A 13,523-nucleotide genomic window follows, 5' to 3' on the forward strand; every position below is an offset into this window, starting at 1 on the left:
GATATCGGACGTCGGAAGGATTTCAATAGAAAAAATCCAAGATGGCGCCTGTGATGTATGAGATATCGGTCCGACATCCGATATCGGATCGGATAATGTGGAAACGCACTTAGTATGAAGTCGCTTATGCGTCTCCGCCGCAGCACGCAGCCGTACGGACCGTACCGTACGCATGTTCACACTAACGACTCTAACGAGCGATTTTTGGTTGGCGAAAAGTGAAAAGGCATCGATATGTTTGGTAGCCTCTAAGTCTTGACTCACTGAAACGAAATACCGGAAGTATTGACATTTCACAAAGAAGAGAATATACACACCACTAAATTGATGGTCCACATGTCGTTGAGCCGCGCGTTGCCGTCGTACCCTGCGAAAATCCATAGTTTGTCGTCGTATACTGCCGCGCCGTGCGCTGACCGTGGCACTGGCTCTCTGTGAAAACACGTTCATCATAAAGTGTGCTGTATCTTGTAATCCATATCTATCTAAATATATAAAAGAAGAAACTGACTGACTGACTGACATATTTATCAACGCACAGCCGAAACCGCTGGTCCTATAGATCCCAAATTTGGCACGTAGGTTCCTTATAAGGTGACGAATTGGCGTGATTTTTTAAGTGGAAATTGTTGAAGGGACTTTTTGTGTCTTCCCCCCACTTCCTTAAAATGGAGGGTGGACGTTTCTATTCCGCAATTTCAGAATTAACGTGAGTGAAGCCACGGGCAAAAGCTAGTTTGTGATTAAATCCGGGAGGAATGCAAACGTTCTTATAGCAAAATTTGAAAGTTGATAAGTACGAGTAATTGGCAACTCTAGTTGATTTAACAACTCTCTTTTATTGTCATGTTTGTTTTTCACACTTCTTTCTATTAAAGTATTAAGTCCAATGTTACTTACTGTCCCTGGAACTTCCACTGCACCCATTGCGCGCTGGAGAATTTGAATTCGAAGAGATCATTCTTATTGGTTAGGTTTGAGTTGGCCAGTATGTCGCCCGTGTAACCGCCAAAGACAAACATAGAGGAGCGATGCACCTGTGAATGAGTTGAAATATTGATGAAAGATGCACCACTGTAGCAAGTTAGCAACACACAAAATTAATTATATTTTTTTGCAGTTCTCAAAAAGTTTGTACAAAACCTAAGGAAAAATTTAAATTTGTTTTTTTATTCTTATTTTGTTACCAAGATTTTTTTGATGAATTGAGATTTTAGTAAGTTTTATTTCGTCATTAAGGTTCTCTAGTCTCTATCTTTTCTTACTTATAACAATTATCCTGTACATATCTAACGAAAGTCGACTTATATTACTAAATGTTGGTAACAAAATAGGATCAATTAAAATTTGCTGATGTGGCTATGAACAAACTTTTTGAGAACTGCTGTTTTTTTTAGCCTCTATTAGTGTCTCACTGCTGGGTAAAGGCCTTTTCTCATTTTTTCCACTCAACTGTTGGAGGAATTATTAAATTGAGACTTTCTTATAAGCTTATGAAGTCACCTTTGTAGAGGTTGCTGACCCCCTGCAAACAAGTTTCTATGAAGGACTACTTGCTATTGACTTTGTGTCATTGGGTCAAATTGTAAAATTTTTACATCTTCCCATGTTTTTGTATGGACTTCCGGTTCGAACGCCATCTTAGCGGTATCGTGTTGTGAATAATTTCTCCTTCTTTCGCTCATTAATGTTGTTTAAAGTGTAATATCGATAGCTTATTATGCACTAAACTAATGTTATAGTGAGAAGCTGACGAAGAATTAATCTCGAAACGCGTTAGCCACTTTTTTGTCGTCAACGGCCGATAGTCCACATGCCCATGTAAATTTTCATTTTCTTTCTCTTAAAGATTCCTAGCACACCTTATTTCCCTATTTTTGAAATTATCAGTATCTTGTACATCTGTACTTACAACAGCAGAATGGTGGTATCTCGGAGCCGGCGGGGTGCCCTGGAAGCCCACTTTGGTCCAGGACATCTCCCAGATGTCGAACCTGACCAGGTCGTTGAGCATGAACTTGCCATTGTCGCCACCGAATACATATATTGCATCTTTGTAGGCTACCGCTGTGTGTTTGCTCCGTCTGTAAACAAGTTTTGTGATATATCAATAAATGTTGATTTTTCTAATAGTAGTCACTTCTATATCAGTATAATTTCTTCTCAAAATAATAAAATAAAAAATTGTTGTACAATGGTATTGTATAACAAATTTGAACATTGAAAATTTTAAGTGTTTATTTTATTTATTTATTTAATCTTAATTGCACAATAAAATAAGGTACAAAGGGTGGACTTAATGCCTCAAGGCATTCTTTGTCATTCTTTATTTTGCTTCTTATACAAATAAATACTTCGTAAAAATGTGAGAATATGCTCTGTCTAGATAAGAACATAGTATGCAATAGGGTTTGTGTATATATTATAGTCTCAGATAATCTTAATTTTTTTACTAATTATCAAATGCAGGTCATTTTATGTAATTACTAATAAACAATATTTTGAAATAATATATGATCAAACGAGCTTCGCAAGCGAAGTTCGATCGATATTATATGACTCGCTTCATTGGAAGATATAATTATTAAGTTTACATTATTGTAGTTTATTTAATCTACTGGCAACATATTGCACGCTTATTTTAGAGATTTATAAAAAATAAGTATTTCAATTGCCTCTAAACCCCACCCTCAGGTCGGTGTCAATCGGCGGTGGCAACCTCATTATTTTCAGAGATTATTCCAAGCAAAACTTTGGAATCTGGGTGTATCGGGAGGGAGGGTAATTATATCTTCCAATGAAGCGAGTCATATAATATCGATCGAACTTCGCTTGCGAAGCTCGTTTGATCATATATTATATTTCCTCGCTTCATTGTTCGATATAATTATTAAGTTTACATTATTGTAGTTGTTTAGAGACAAAGTTTTGCGTATGGCAATTGTGAAAACAAAATTAAATATTTATCATTCAATTTTGTTGCATAATTATTACTAAACAACTAGCAATTACATAGTTATGTAATTTATACACAAGATCAGTCTTATTCAGTAACACAGTTCATAATTAATTATAGCAAACTGATCTTGCAAATAGGTCAACTATTTGACGATGGCAGAATTTAGGAAATATTTGCGAGGTTGAGGTCCAACCCGCAGTTTTTCTGATAATGTCAAACATTGACCCCTGCCGAAACGGCAGTAGACGTGGTAGCATGGCGAGTGCCTGTGTGCACAAAATGTTGCCACGTCCATCCCGATCTCCGCTAGTACTTGTTTTATCCACCTGCTTATTGACTGTGCCATCGCGTCCCTGTGAGGGCGCTTCGCAGTTAATAAGAGGTGTTCTGAGTTCGGAGGCCCTTTTATCGCTTGTTAGAGTAAGATACTCGCGAAGGACCGAAGTCGCGTGACACGTTTCTTTAAGGTACGAAAGGAACAGTATAAGTATGTCGGGGCAGATGGTTATATCTGACACGATAATTTTTACCCCATTTGGGTAGTGTATATTCACTCATTTAATCAGTAAGAATGTTGGCACGCGATGGGCAGTGCATAATGCCAATAATACGACAAGCTTTTTAGTACCTAGGTAATCTGCTCTATAGTCGTATTTGGATACCATTCATCAATGTAATCCAATACTATTTTTGGATCCCAAGAGTAATTATATTTTGAAAAAATAGGTCTCATTTTAAATGTGCGTTTTAACAAACGTTTAACATGTTCTTTTTTTTTTTTTTTTTTTTTGTCCTGAGAAACAGGGATAATGCTGACCTTATGATTGTTTATGGATCCATAATATGACGATCCTGCGTTAAACTGGTCCGTTAAAAATCTTAGAATCAACTTAATCGAACTACTAAAAAGGTTTTGATCGAGTTGTGATCAAAATGTCCACCATAGTTTAAACCACGTTTAAACGAAACGTTATATTGCTGAATGGTATTTTTAGAAATAGATGCGATCACATGAAGTTTCCTCAGATAACCTTTACCGGAGAACACCGCTGCACCCAGGAGAAGGCGCTTGTGGAACGGATTCCTGGTGCTGTGATCAGAACAGACCTTATGTTCTTCGGGGCTCATGTAAATAATATCGGATTTTACTAGTGGCATTAACAAAGGAAACTACGCTTGGGATTGCCAGACGGGGAAGCTAAACTTCCTGTTACTTTGTCATAAATTATCTTTTTTTAAAGATTTTAAAATGATCGGCAATGGAGGAAAACTGTAAAAGTCTAGTGTAAAAGCATCTACAGCTGATGCATCTGGGTCTTTCCACCATGATAAGTAAGTGTACATTTGGCATTGGAGCGAGAAGACAAAAGATCAATATCAGGCTCACCAGCAGTATACATTAAGCTTCCTACCGTTATTTGAAGCCTATTTTATTATATTTGAGAGAGAGCAATCCTGTTAACAGATGACGTAGCGGTTCAAATATTAGCTGACAGTAGTCGCCATAATCCCCACCACCAGTTTTACCCTTCCAGTTTTATCCCCTCACCACCGGGCGGTGGCGCCTACGGGCGCCGTTTGCCTCATTTGGCGTTCTGTTCTTCGGAGCGTACGGTTCACTACAAAAAATTCTTAGAATTTCCGAGATTCTTAGAATTTTTTGTAAGTAAAAAATATGTAATATTTTTACAAAATATTTCATATTTTAACGGTTTTACCGTTCGATTATAAATAATAAAACGTGACGGACATTCATTGTCCGTCGCAATATTTTTAGATAAGCTGACATTTCGAGCGCAGCGAAGGCGTCGCGGTAAGTAAGCGACGAGCATTTGTTTTACTTTATTTACAGTGAATCGGTTTGCCATAAGCACGGATCAGGTCATTGAGAATTGAGACAGTTTAAGTTAGACCACGATTTCATAAATTGTTCGTTAATTATAAAAAGAAAGGCGCATCTTTGTCGTCATAATTTATAAGTTGTTAAGTGGTCGCGGTCTCATTCCTGAATGAGCATATTTTGCAGAAATGTCTGTTGATGCAAAGTTTACGTTCTTAACGGTTGCTAAGTAATTAAATTTTTTTGCACAAGCCTGCGCAAGGATAAAGTGCATCCTATTAGGATACTTGACTACTATTTTGTGAGGGACGCTTAAATTTTTAAGAATATATTTATGACCTGATATTTTCCGTGCATATCCCCAGTATTATTACTATGCAGGCTATGGCGTGTAACAGTGATTGCTTTCAAAATTTTGATGGTCTCGCAAGAAGCTAAGATGCAATTCATTAACGATTAAGTAGGTAAAACCTAGGACACGTTTAAAACCTTGTTGTTTCAACTTTTAAAGGTTCTAGTGTCATATTGGATTCCCTATTAGGGTCCGGTCTACTTTAGGGTTAATGAAGCCCCGCTTGGGCCGGGCCTCTGTTCCCGTCCTAAAGGACAAAAGCAAACTCCAGCATTTATTATTACTATTATGTTATTTTCTTCATTCTTAAGTAAAGAGTGCCTACTATTGATGCACAGTATCGTTCTAAGTGTAAGCGTTGAATAAAATTCCGGTACTAATAATAATAATAGAGTTACTGGAAGTTTGCTACTCTAGCTAAAGTAAAAGATTTTGAGTGAAACCCCTGTATGTGATATAAAATTGTAATGTGATATACATGCTTTTCTATGTCTAAAAAATGGCTATTTCACCCTATGTCTATAGTGTGAGGTCGGAGATTTACCAGAATAACATTATTATTTAAAGTAGGTACCTACTCTGTTGTAAATTACCACATACAGGAGAGTCACTAATGATCTTTTGCTTCTATCCAATTAGGATTTATAAATAAATAGTAAGTGACTGTCTGCTGATTTAAGTACACAAGTTGTTGTGCAATAAATTTATTATTATTCTGCTGCGCAAGCAGATGTGTTGACTATGCAGTATTCGTATCGGCTCATATCCTAGATTTGGCGTTACAAAGAAAAGACCCGAAATTTGTTTTTTATTCGAATACCTACTCTAATAATTTCCGCTTGCGCAAGGCGTAAAGAGACATCATTATAATAACATTGTTGCTTGGGATATCCATTGAGACGATTTGCGAGGCTGGGCAAATGTTAGCGGGAAATCCGTGTAATTAGGAAAGTTTCCGCCAAGCCTATGTATCTAATTCTAATTACTCGTACTTCCGTCTGCGCAAGACGTGTAAGTATTTCTACTTACCCAACAAATAATAAGCCTGCGCAAGGCCTTTGTTTGTTATTTTTAGTTATTTGACTGCTTCACTAGCAGACGAAATAAAAGAAAGGAGCCTATGAGACTATCTATCTAGTGTAATGAATTACCAATGATATAGCAAGCCCGTCCTGGCCTGCACAATGTAGCGTGATCATAGAACTTGCCTTTTTATAAAATTTTATCTGCCATTCCATAATATTCATAATTTGCCTGCGTAAGGCGTGTGAATATTATGAATATATTGTGAATATTCAGCCAACGAAACATAATCTCTGAAGAGATTTTGGCCGTCACGGCTATAGCCTCCGCAAGGCGTGTTAAACTTACAACTCAGCTCTCTGCTAGAACTATCAGGAACCGGATATTCTTATATTAATGTAAACAGCATTCTTAAACTGTTTTTGCAGGGTTTAAGTAGGTAAGCAAGATATGATAAAACATATGTATTAGCCTGTTACATATCGCTAAACAAGTGCTTTGATAATGCAAGTAGTATTTGCTTCGGCAGTACATATACTTAAATTGGAATGACAGAATATTAGCATAGCCCCTGTGTAGGGAAGACCCGCAAAGTGGTTAATTAAGCGTCTGGCCATATTACAATAACATAAATATATGCTTCCGTAAAGCAACCACAAGTCATATACTGTGTATTATTGCGTATCGAGCTACTACCACGAAAACGCATGCTATTAAGTAAATATACATTTCAAATACAAATCATCATATTCATGAAATATCTAACCTAACCTAACCTATTCAGCCGCCAGCGACTAGCTAAGCGAACTTACCGGTCAATGGCTCTTTTCAACCACATATGTATTGCCGGCTCCGCTAGCAGCATGAAGCTCGCACTAGCGCTGAAACCAGCACCACCAGCACCAAATCAATGACTTTGAATACAAGTCACGTGGAACGGGATGAGCCTAGTTCCTTATTAAAGCAAAGGTTGGATTAGTGGGTGTAATCTTCGTAATCCAGCTGGTAAATAAAGTAAAGTAAGTAAGTAAAGTAAAGTGGTAAATAACCAAATTGTTCCTATATCTAAGATTGTGGTAATCTATACTGGAACTGAGTAATTGGCTTGCAAAAACCTGACAATTTGTGTTGACTATCAAATTCACGTCATCAAAGACTCAGATCTTTAACCCTTTATTAATTTCCTATGAGTTAGACACTTCACTTCCTTCTGTGGACATAATAATATATAAGTTTGTACCCCGCTGTATGTGAATATAACGTTGGAATTGTTTAACCTTCCACGTATAATATATATAAGAACAATTTGGATGTTTACCGTATGTAAATACCTATGACCCACATAGGGTATGATATGATCAGAGATGAATAAAATTTATCTGTACGGTACCTGTCCGAACGATAATAAGCCATGCTATACAAGACTTTTAAATCAAATGATTGATATCGATTCCAAATCAAGAACCTTCTAGATTTCCTAGACAACTTGTCTAACATCCCACAGAAACCCGCTCTCTGGGTAAGAAGGAGACCAAAGTTCTTTTCGAGAAAAGGGATGCACCGTAATCCTAAATGTGACGTTAGAAGAATGTACATACAACATGTACCTCTTCATTAGCTTGAATCTGCTCCTAACGCTAAAAGACGGCTCTTTAAGATTTTTAGTATCAAACACTAATTATTCTGGGAGCTTCATTCAGGCAAATAACCGCGAAGGTTATTGCTGCAAGAATATTACCAATGTTCAACAAGAACTGATCGCCGAGTCTGCCTACATTCTTCCCTTGTTTTTGACAAAAATAAGTTATGAATTATTTAGTGTCTTGCTTGGCTACTCGTCTAAAATACATAAAATGTACTAATATTAGAGCTATGCGCCTCTGACATAACTAATTTATGGGGCCAAATCAATGCTAAAATCTATTTTGGAACTATTTTTAGTCTTTTTTCAAACATAACTCTTCAGTTAGGCCTACAGTCCAAGTTATTTATATATCTTATCATAATGTGTATCTAGCAGATATAGTTGATACTTATATATTACAATGATAAGCGAAAACCAGTGTTTTTCTAGCTATACTACAACTTATTAGCAAAGGTAGTGCTGCTTACCATATCAACCCAACTAATTGCAAATACGTGTATGTACAACAAAATGAAACCACTTATAGGGTGGTACATATTAAAAATGGACTGAAACGAAAATCTTATAAATTAAAAGATAATTTATTGACTAAATAGCTGCGCTCTGTATACTACTATTATTCACCTTTAGGTGGGCACAAGAAATTCGTCTTTTGTTCGTATATGCCAGCTTAAATCGGCCTGGAAATACAATGCATGTACATACTGTGACATCACGCAATGATCACCTTTGTTCAAATTTGTACGTACACACTTGACATTGTTTAGCCATTATATGCTAACAACAAAGTAAGGAAATATTGTAGTCGATTTTATATATCTTCAAGGGAGATCCCGTTGTTTTTGTAAAATGTTGTATAAGTGCACTTGATTCCTCATAAAGACTATAAGAACTTTCAAATAAATATTAATACAAAGGAATAAGCCATGAAGATAATTTTGTGTCTGTAACGTAACCTAAACAGTATTATGCCTTAGTTATACTGAGATCTATAGATCTAACATATATGCTTTGCTGTGATAAAGACAAATAGCATTGTGGCTTGTAATGCCTCAACAAGATTTCACTTTCTTTTTGCGAAGTAGATCGATGCATAATGATAAAGCATCCTGAAATTAATAGAAACAGACAATACCGAAAATTATGATTTGATGGGTGAAATGAAATAAAAATATGAACTCGCTTTTAGAAATAAGATTTAATCTTATAACTTGATTCACATTGATTTATTAAAAATACAGTATTCACAAAAATAGTAACATGTATCACTGCAGATTCCACTTAGTTGGTTGAATTGAAATGATTCACCCACACACGCAGATTATTAAGTGCACTAGTTGTTTCCACCAGTTTCACTAATGATAAGGAATTAATCACATTGGCGTTATGCTGGCCACCAGGCGGTCACAGACAGGTCTCAAATATAATAAAATAGGCTTCAAATAACGGTAGGAAGCTTAATAGCAGCGTTTTACCTTACAATAAAACGCATATTAAGCGAAGTACCTTATTTGAAGCCTATAGTTTTTAGGCCGCCAGTGGCTAAAGTACTCCGTTGCAATAAACCACTTTACTTTTATTACACCCATGGAGGGTAGGTTGAACTCACTAATGTTTTTTATCACCTTCACCATTCAGGTTGCAAAATCCAACACCTATACACTCCAATGTATACTGGTATGTCCCTGTTTTTATTTAAAATGTACATATTAAAAATAATTATTGCAACCTTTTAGTAAATTGTACACTTATTGCAACTTTGTCTTGGTTATAATTTGAGAACCAATGAGGCAAACGGCGCCCGTAGGCGCCACCGCCCGGTGGTGAGGGGATAAAACTGGAAGGGTAAAACTGGTGGTGGGGATTATGGCGACTACTGTCAGCTAATATTTGAACCGCTACGTCATCTGTTAACAGGATTGCTCTCTCTCAAATATAATAAAATAGGCTTCAAATAAGGTACTTCGCTTAATATGCGTTTTATTGTAAGGTAAAACGCTGCTATTATGCGTAGCAGTATAAACGCTTCATGAGATAGTTCCCATTCAGTATCGAGATTCACATTTCGTGATACCTGGTCTACTTCTATATTGTTTTTCGTATATTTAATATTTATATACGATGCAAAAAAACCAAAGGTTTAGCTTCTTCGCACCACTGCCAAATCCGTCTGAAAGGGTCGGTCAAATTTCGAAATTGAACGTTGCCCATGCGATTTTCATCGCTTATATCAGTTATAGCTTTCGTATTGTCTATACGAATTAATATAAAACAGTCACAACGACGGTCATTAAAGAAATATTAAGAGGTAAACATACTGCTAACATTTCCAATTGGTTTATGTGGAAAGCTTTTTCCTCGGATCTCGACGCTCCGTGTGCAAGAGAATATAATATTCATCCCCCAGTTCGGATCATTTAATATTTTCTTACTATAGTTTGGGTCGCGTTGCAAGGCTAGAAATTTTTGGCGTTCTAGAATTTTAGTATATAGCCACCCAAATTTAGCTGCAGGGCATGCGTCAATAAGTACTCCGATCAGTTGAGATAATTCTCTAACGGAACAAGAGTGTAGTGACAGAGATTTTCTAACCATCACGTCGATTTTTCTCTCATTTTTCCCGTAGGTAAAAAAATCGATTGAGTTGAACATAAAACCTAAGTCTCGACAAACCTGTCGCGGTTTTAATGTCCTATTAGTATAGTTTATGACAAAGCACAAGCATTCTAGTAGGTTAACGTTTACGTTTCGTAAACACTCTACATAAGAGTACCCGACACATAAAATACCGCGCTAAAAAAGACCATAAGACAAAGCCGTAAATTCATTTAAGTTAATAAACTAGGGTTTTCATCTTCAAAATGGACGCTCAGATATTTGCGGCAATGTCTCGCAATAAGAATCAGTGGGTAAGCTTCCTTCAAATCAACTGTAGCCATGAAGCTACCTGTTAGTAAGTATAAGCTTAACAGTTGGTCTGTGGTTTTCCATTTTGAAATGTTCTCTAGGAATAAATTTGTTCAGCTTTTCGAGATTTGGAATAAAACGTTTGGTGTCATTACATTTTTGTGACAAAAACGTTCTCGAAATAAACTGGTCATGCTGTGGGATGCAAGGGACAACTGCATCCAGCTGAATTAAATTTTGGACGTACCTCCATAACGGCTTTTTCACTACTTGCCCAATTTATTTGGGGTACAACGTCTTGAAAAATCGGACGTTCAAAAGTTACCGAGCAACCGTTTTTAAGCGAATCTAAAATAACTTCATTTGATGTTATTTTTGACCAGCCATCATAAAAAATATTTTATTTTACCAGCTTGAGGTAACTGACTCGTTGTTGAGGAGTGGCACGGGGCTTGCCCTGGCCTGCTGGTCTGGCTGGCGGGTTCGGGGTTGGTTGACTGCTGTCCTTCTCTGGGCTCCCCCCCCGCCGTTTTCGACTGGTAACGAGAAAGGCCTGACCCGTTTCCCTGAAACTGGTATTGGTTGCGCGCCGACGTTGTTGTCGAAGTTGATGGAGCCGTGTTGCTCTTTCCCGAATATACAGACTTTTTTATCTGTAGCCATTGTTTCTCAATTACTTTTGAGGCTTTTATTTTTTCCGGGAGTTTACTTCCATAGAGTAAATCGCCCGCATCTTGAATTATGGTCAAGAAGGGTTTTTATAACCTGGGTGTGACAAGCCTTGTACGTGCTTGGGTTTTGCAATAATGCAAGTCTGATAAGATGCGACAACTGTCGCTTAACAGCTTGGTAGCAGTGATCTTATATATCATCAGACGTCAATAGAACAGTAATAGCTTGGTTTATGGCTGTAATGCCTACACCCAACTAGCAGCTGCCACAAACAGCATGGCTGTAATGGCCGCAGAAATTTCTGCATGAAGCATCTAAATGCTTAAAAAAGCGTACAATTTTCGGAGATAAGGTATTCTTTTAATATCTTATCCTTCAAATCTTTGGTAAACCCTTGCGGACTAATGATAACCAAGGGGAGGCTAAGTTACCGTGAATTTTTCCCCAAATATGGGTGTATGGTCGGTATATAGCCTCACCTAAACGCGATAACCAGGTCTGGGTCCAAATCAGGTACTTTTGGAGCTGAATTTTCAGGAGTTGAGCCTGGCGCCGTACCCGCAGGGTGTTGCGTCTTCAGGTAAGATCTCCGGAACATTCTCGATGTATGGAGAATTCGAGTCCTGGTAATCGAGTTGGTTGTCCGGAATGTACCATTTCGGTCTCCGTGACTTCTTGTTCGAGAAAGCAACGGTGCTTTCTGAACAGAACAAAAACCAAGCCATAATTTAGTTTTATAAAAACTAAAATAAAAATAGTACCAAAATTGTGGGTACACTGAGAGAAAATACAACCAGTTTCATGTTCGTTCAACAAATTTTTTGGTTAAAATAGCACCTACGTGCTCTTTGGTTCAGACAACAAGCTACTTGTCATTTGAATCGGCAATATATTTGAATCAACAAGTCGATTTTATAAAAACAACTTGACACATATTGTTTTAAACATACGTTTGGCTGATTCAAACGGATAAACCGCAACAAGTCGAACTTGTTAAATTCACAATGCAAATTTCTCTCGGTGTAGATTTCACCCATATGCGCGAATGCGCGTCTTACTTAGTGTTATCTCGCGGATAACATTCAGTAACTAATGTTCATATCAACATGTGTTCGTAATAGAATCACCATGTCTTACATGAGTTATGCCTTCGTGTTGACTCACGGTCAACCCCAGGCTCGCGTCTTGTTAAAAGTACGCGTTGTGTGATCATCCGTAGATGATGATAAAAATACTAGTCCACTGTTTTTCTTGGTCAGTGCGTTTTACGCTTTGGCATTGCCAACGACCAAGATAAACTTAGTATCAAAAGATAGTGCAGTGGACGCGTGCGTCTGTTGCCGTGCACGAAAAAATAATGAGGTTGCCACCGCCGGTTGACACCGACCTGAGGGTGGGGTTTAGAGGCAATTGAAATACTTATTTTTTATAAATCTCTAAAATAAGCGTGCAATATGTTGCCAGTAGATTAAATAAACTACAATAATGTAAACTTAATAATTATATCGAACAATGAAGCGAGGAAATATAATCTTACTTGGCTCCAACAAATTCATAGCACTCCGACAACTTCTTCCATTTGTGCACTGTCTCAAACGGACCGAACTCCATCCGAAGGCTGATGTCTAGCTCATTCGGATTCCGCAGCTGCTCCGTTATCATCTTCTCCCGGCTCTGCATTCAGGCGGCCTTTCCTTTAAAATAGAAAACACAGTGGCTATTACACTTCACTCCCTGACTAATCGATGTAGGTGTACTACTTATTACTTAGAGCCAGCCGTGTACAGACTAGACTAGACGGCGAAGCTAGAAACCCAGTTTCTTAAATATCTATTCCGGTAAAACAGGAACAACGCCTAAAATAAACGGGACGCGGAAATAGGTCGCTAAATACATGCATCCGCAATTTAGTTATTGTTGTTGTTCACATATCTTAACCGAACCACATAATTTAAGACTGCTCAGTCTTTTGGTAAATGAAGTTCAAGACTTACTTTTCAAACCGTATTCAAGAAAAACTATCACTAAACAATAACCGTGATACAAACAAACAAATTTTCAATGAATCCGTGTGTAGTATGAAGAGATTGATCAGAAACGTCAAAAATTTACATTAATTTTGTTC

General features: G+C 37.4%; 1 protein-coding gene across 1 annotated transcript in view; it reads right to left on the reverse strand.

Annotated features, from left to right (window-relative positions):
- The window catches only part of LOC125236488 (leucine-zipper-like transcriptional regulator 1), a 29,315-nt gene extending 15,842 nt beyond the window's left edge, over positions 1-13,473 (reverse strand). The window contains exons 1-5 of the mRNA XM_048143309.1: positions 13,393-13,473; positions 12,936-13,092; positions 1,913-2,084; positions 901-1,037; positions 318-432 (exon numbers count right to left, since the gene is read on the reverse strand). Coding sequence (XP_047999266.1) covers positions 318-432; positions 901-1,037; positions 1,913-2,084; positions 12,936-13,078 — 567 coding nt within the window. The 5' untranslated portion in view covers positions 13,079-13,092; positions 13,393-13,473. The remainder of the gene's footprint in view (positions 1-317; positions 433-900; positions 1,038-1,912; positions 2,085-12,935; positions 13,093-13,392) is intronic.
- Between the last annotated feature and the right edge of the window lie 50 nt (positions 13,474-13,523).

The sequence above is a fragment of the Leguminivora glycinivorella genome, chromosome 19 (assembly GCF_023078275.1).
Source record: "Leguminivora glycinivorella isolate SPB_JAAS2020 chromosome 19, LegGlyc_1.1, whole genome shotgun sequence".
NCBI lineage: Eukaryota > Metazoa > Arthropoda > Insecta > Lepidoptera > Tortricidae > Leguminivora > Leguminivora glycinivorella.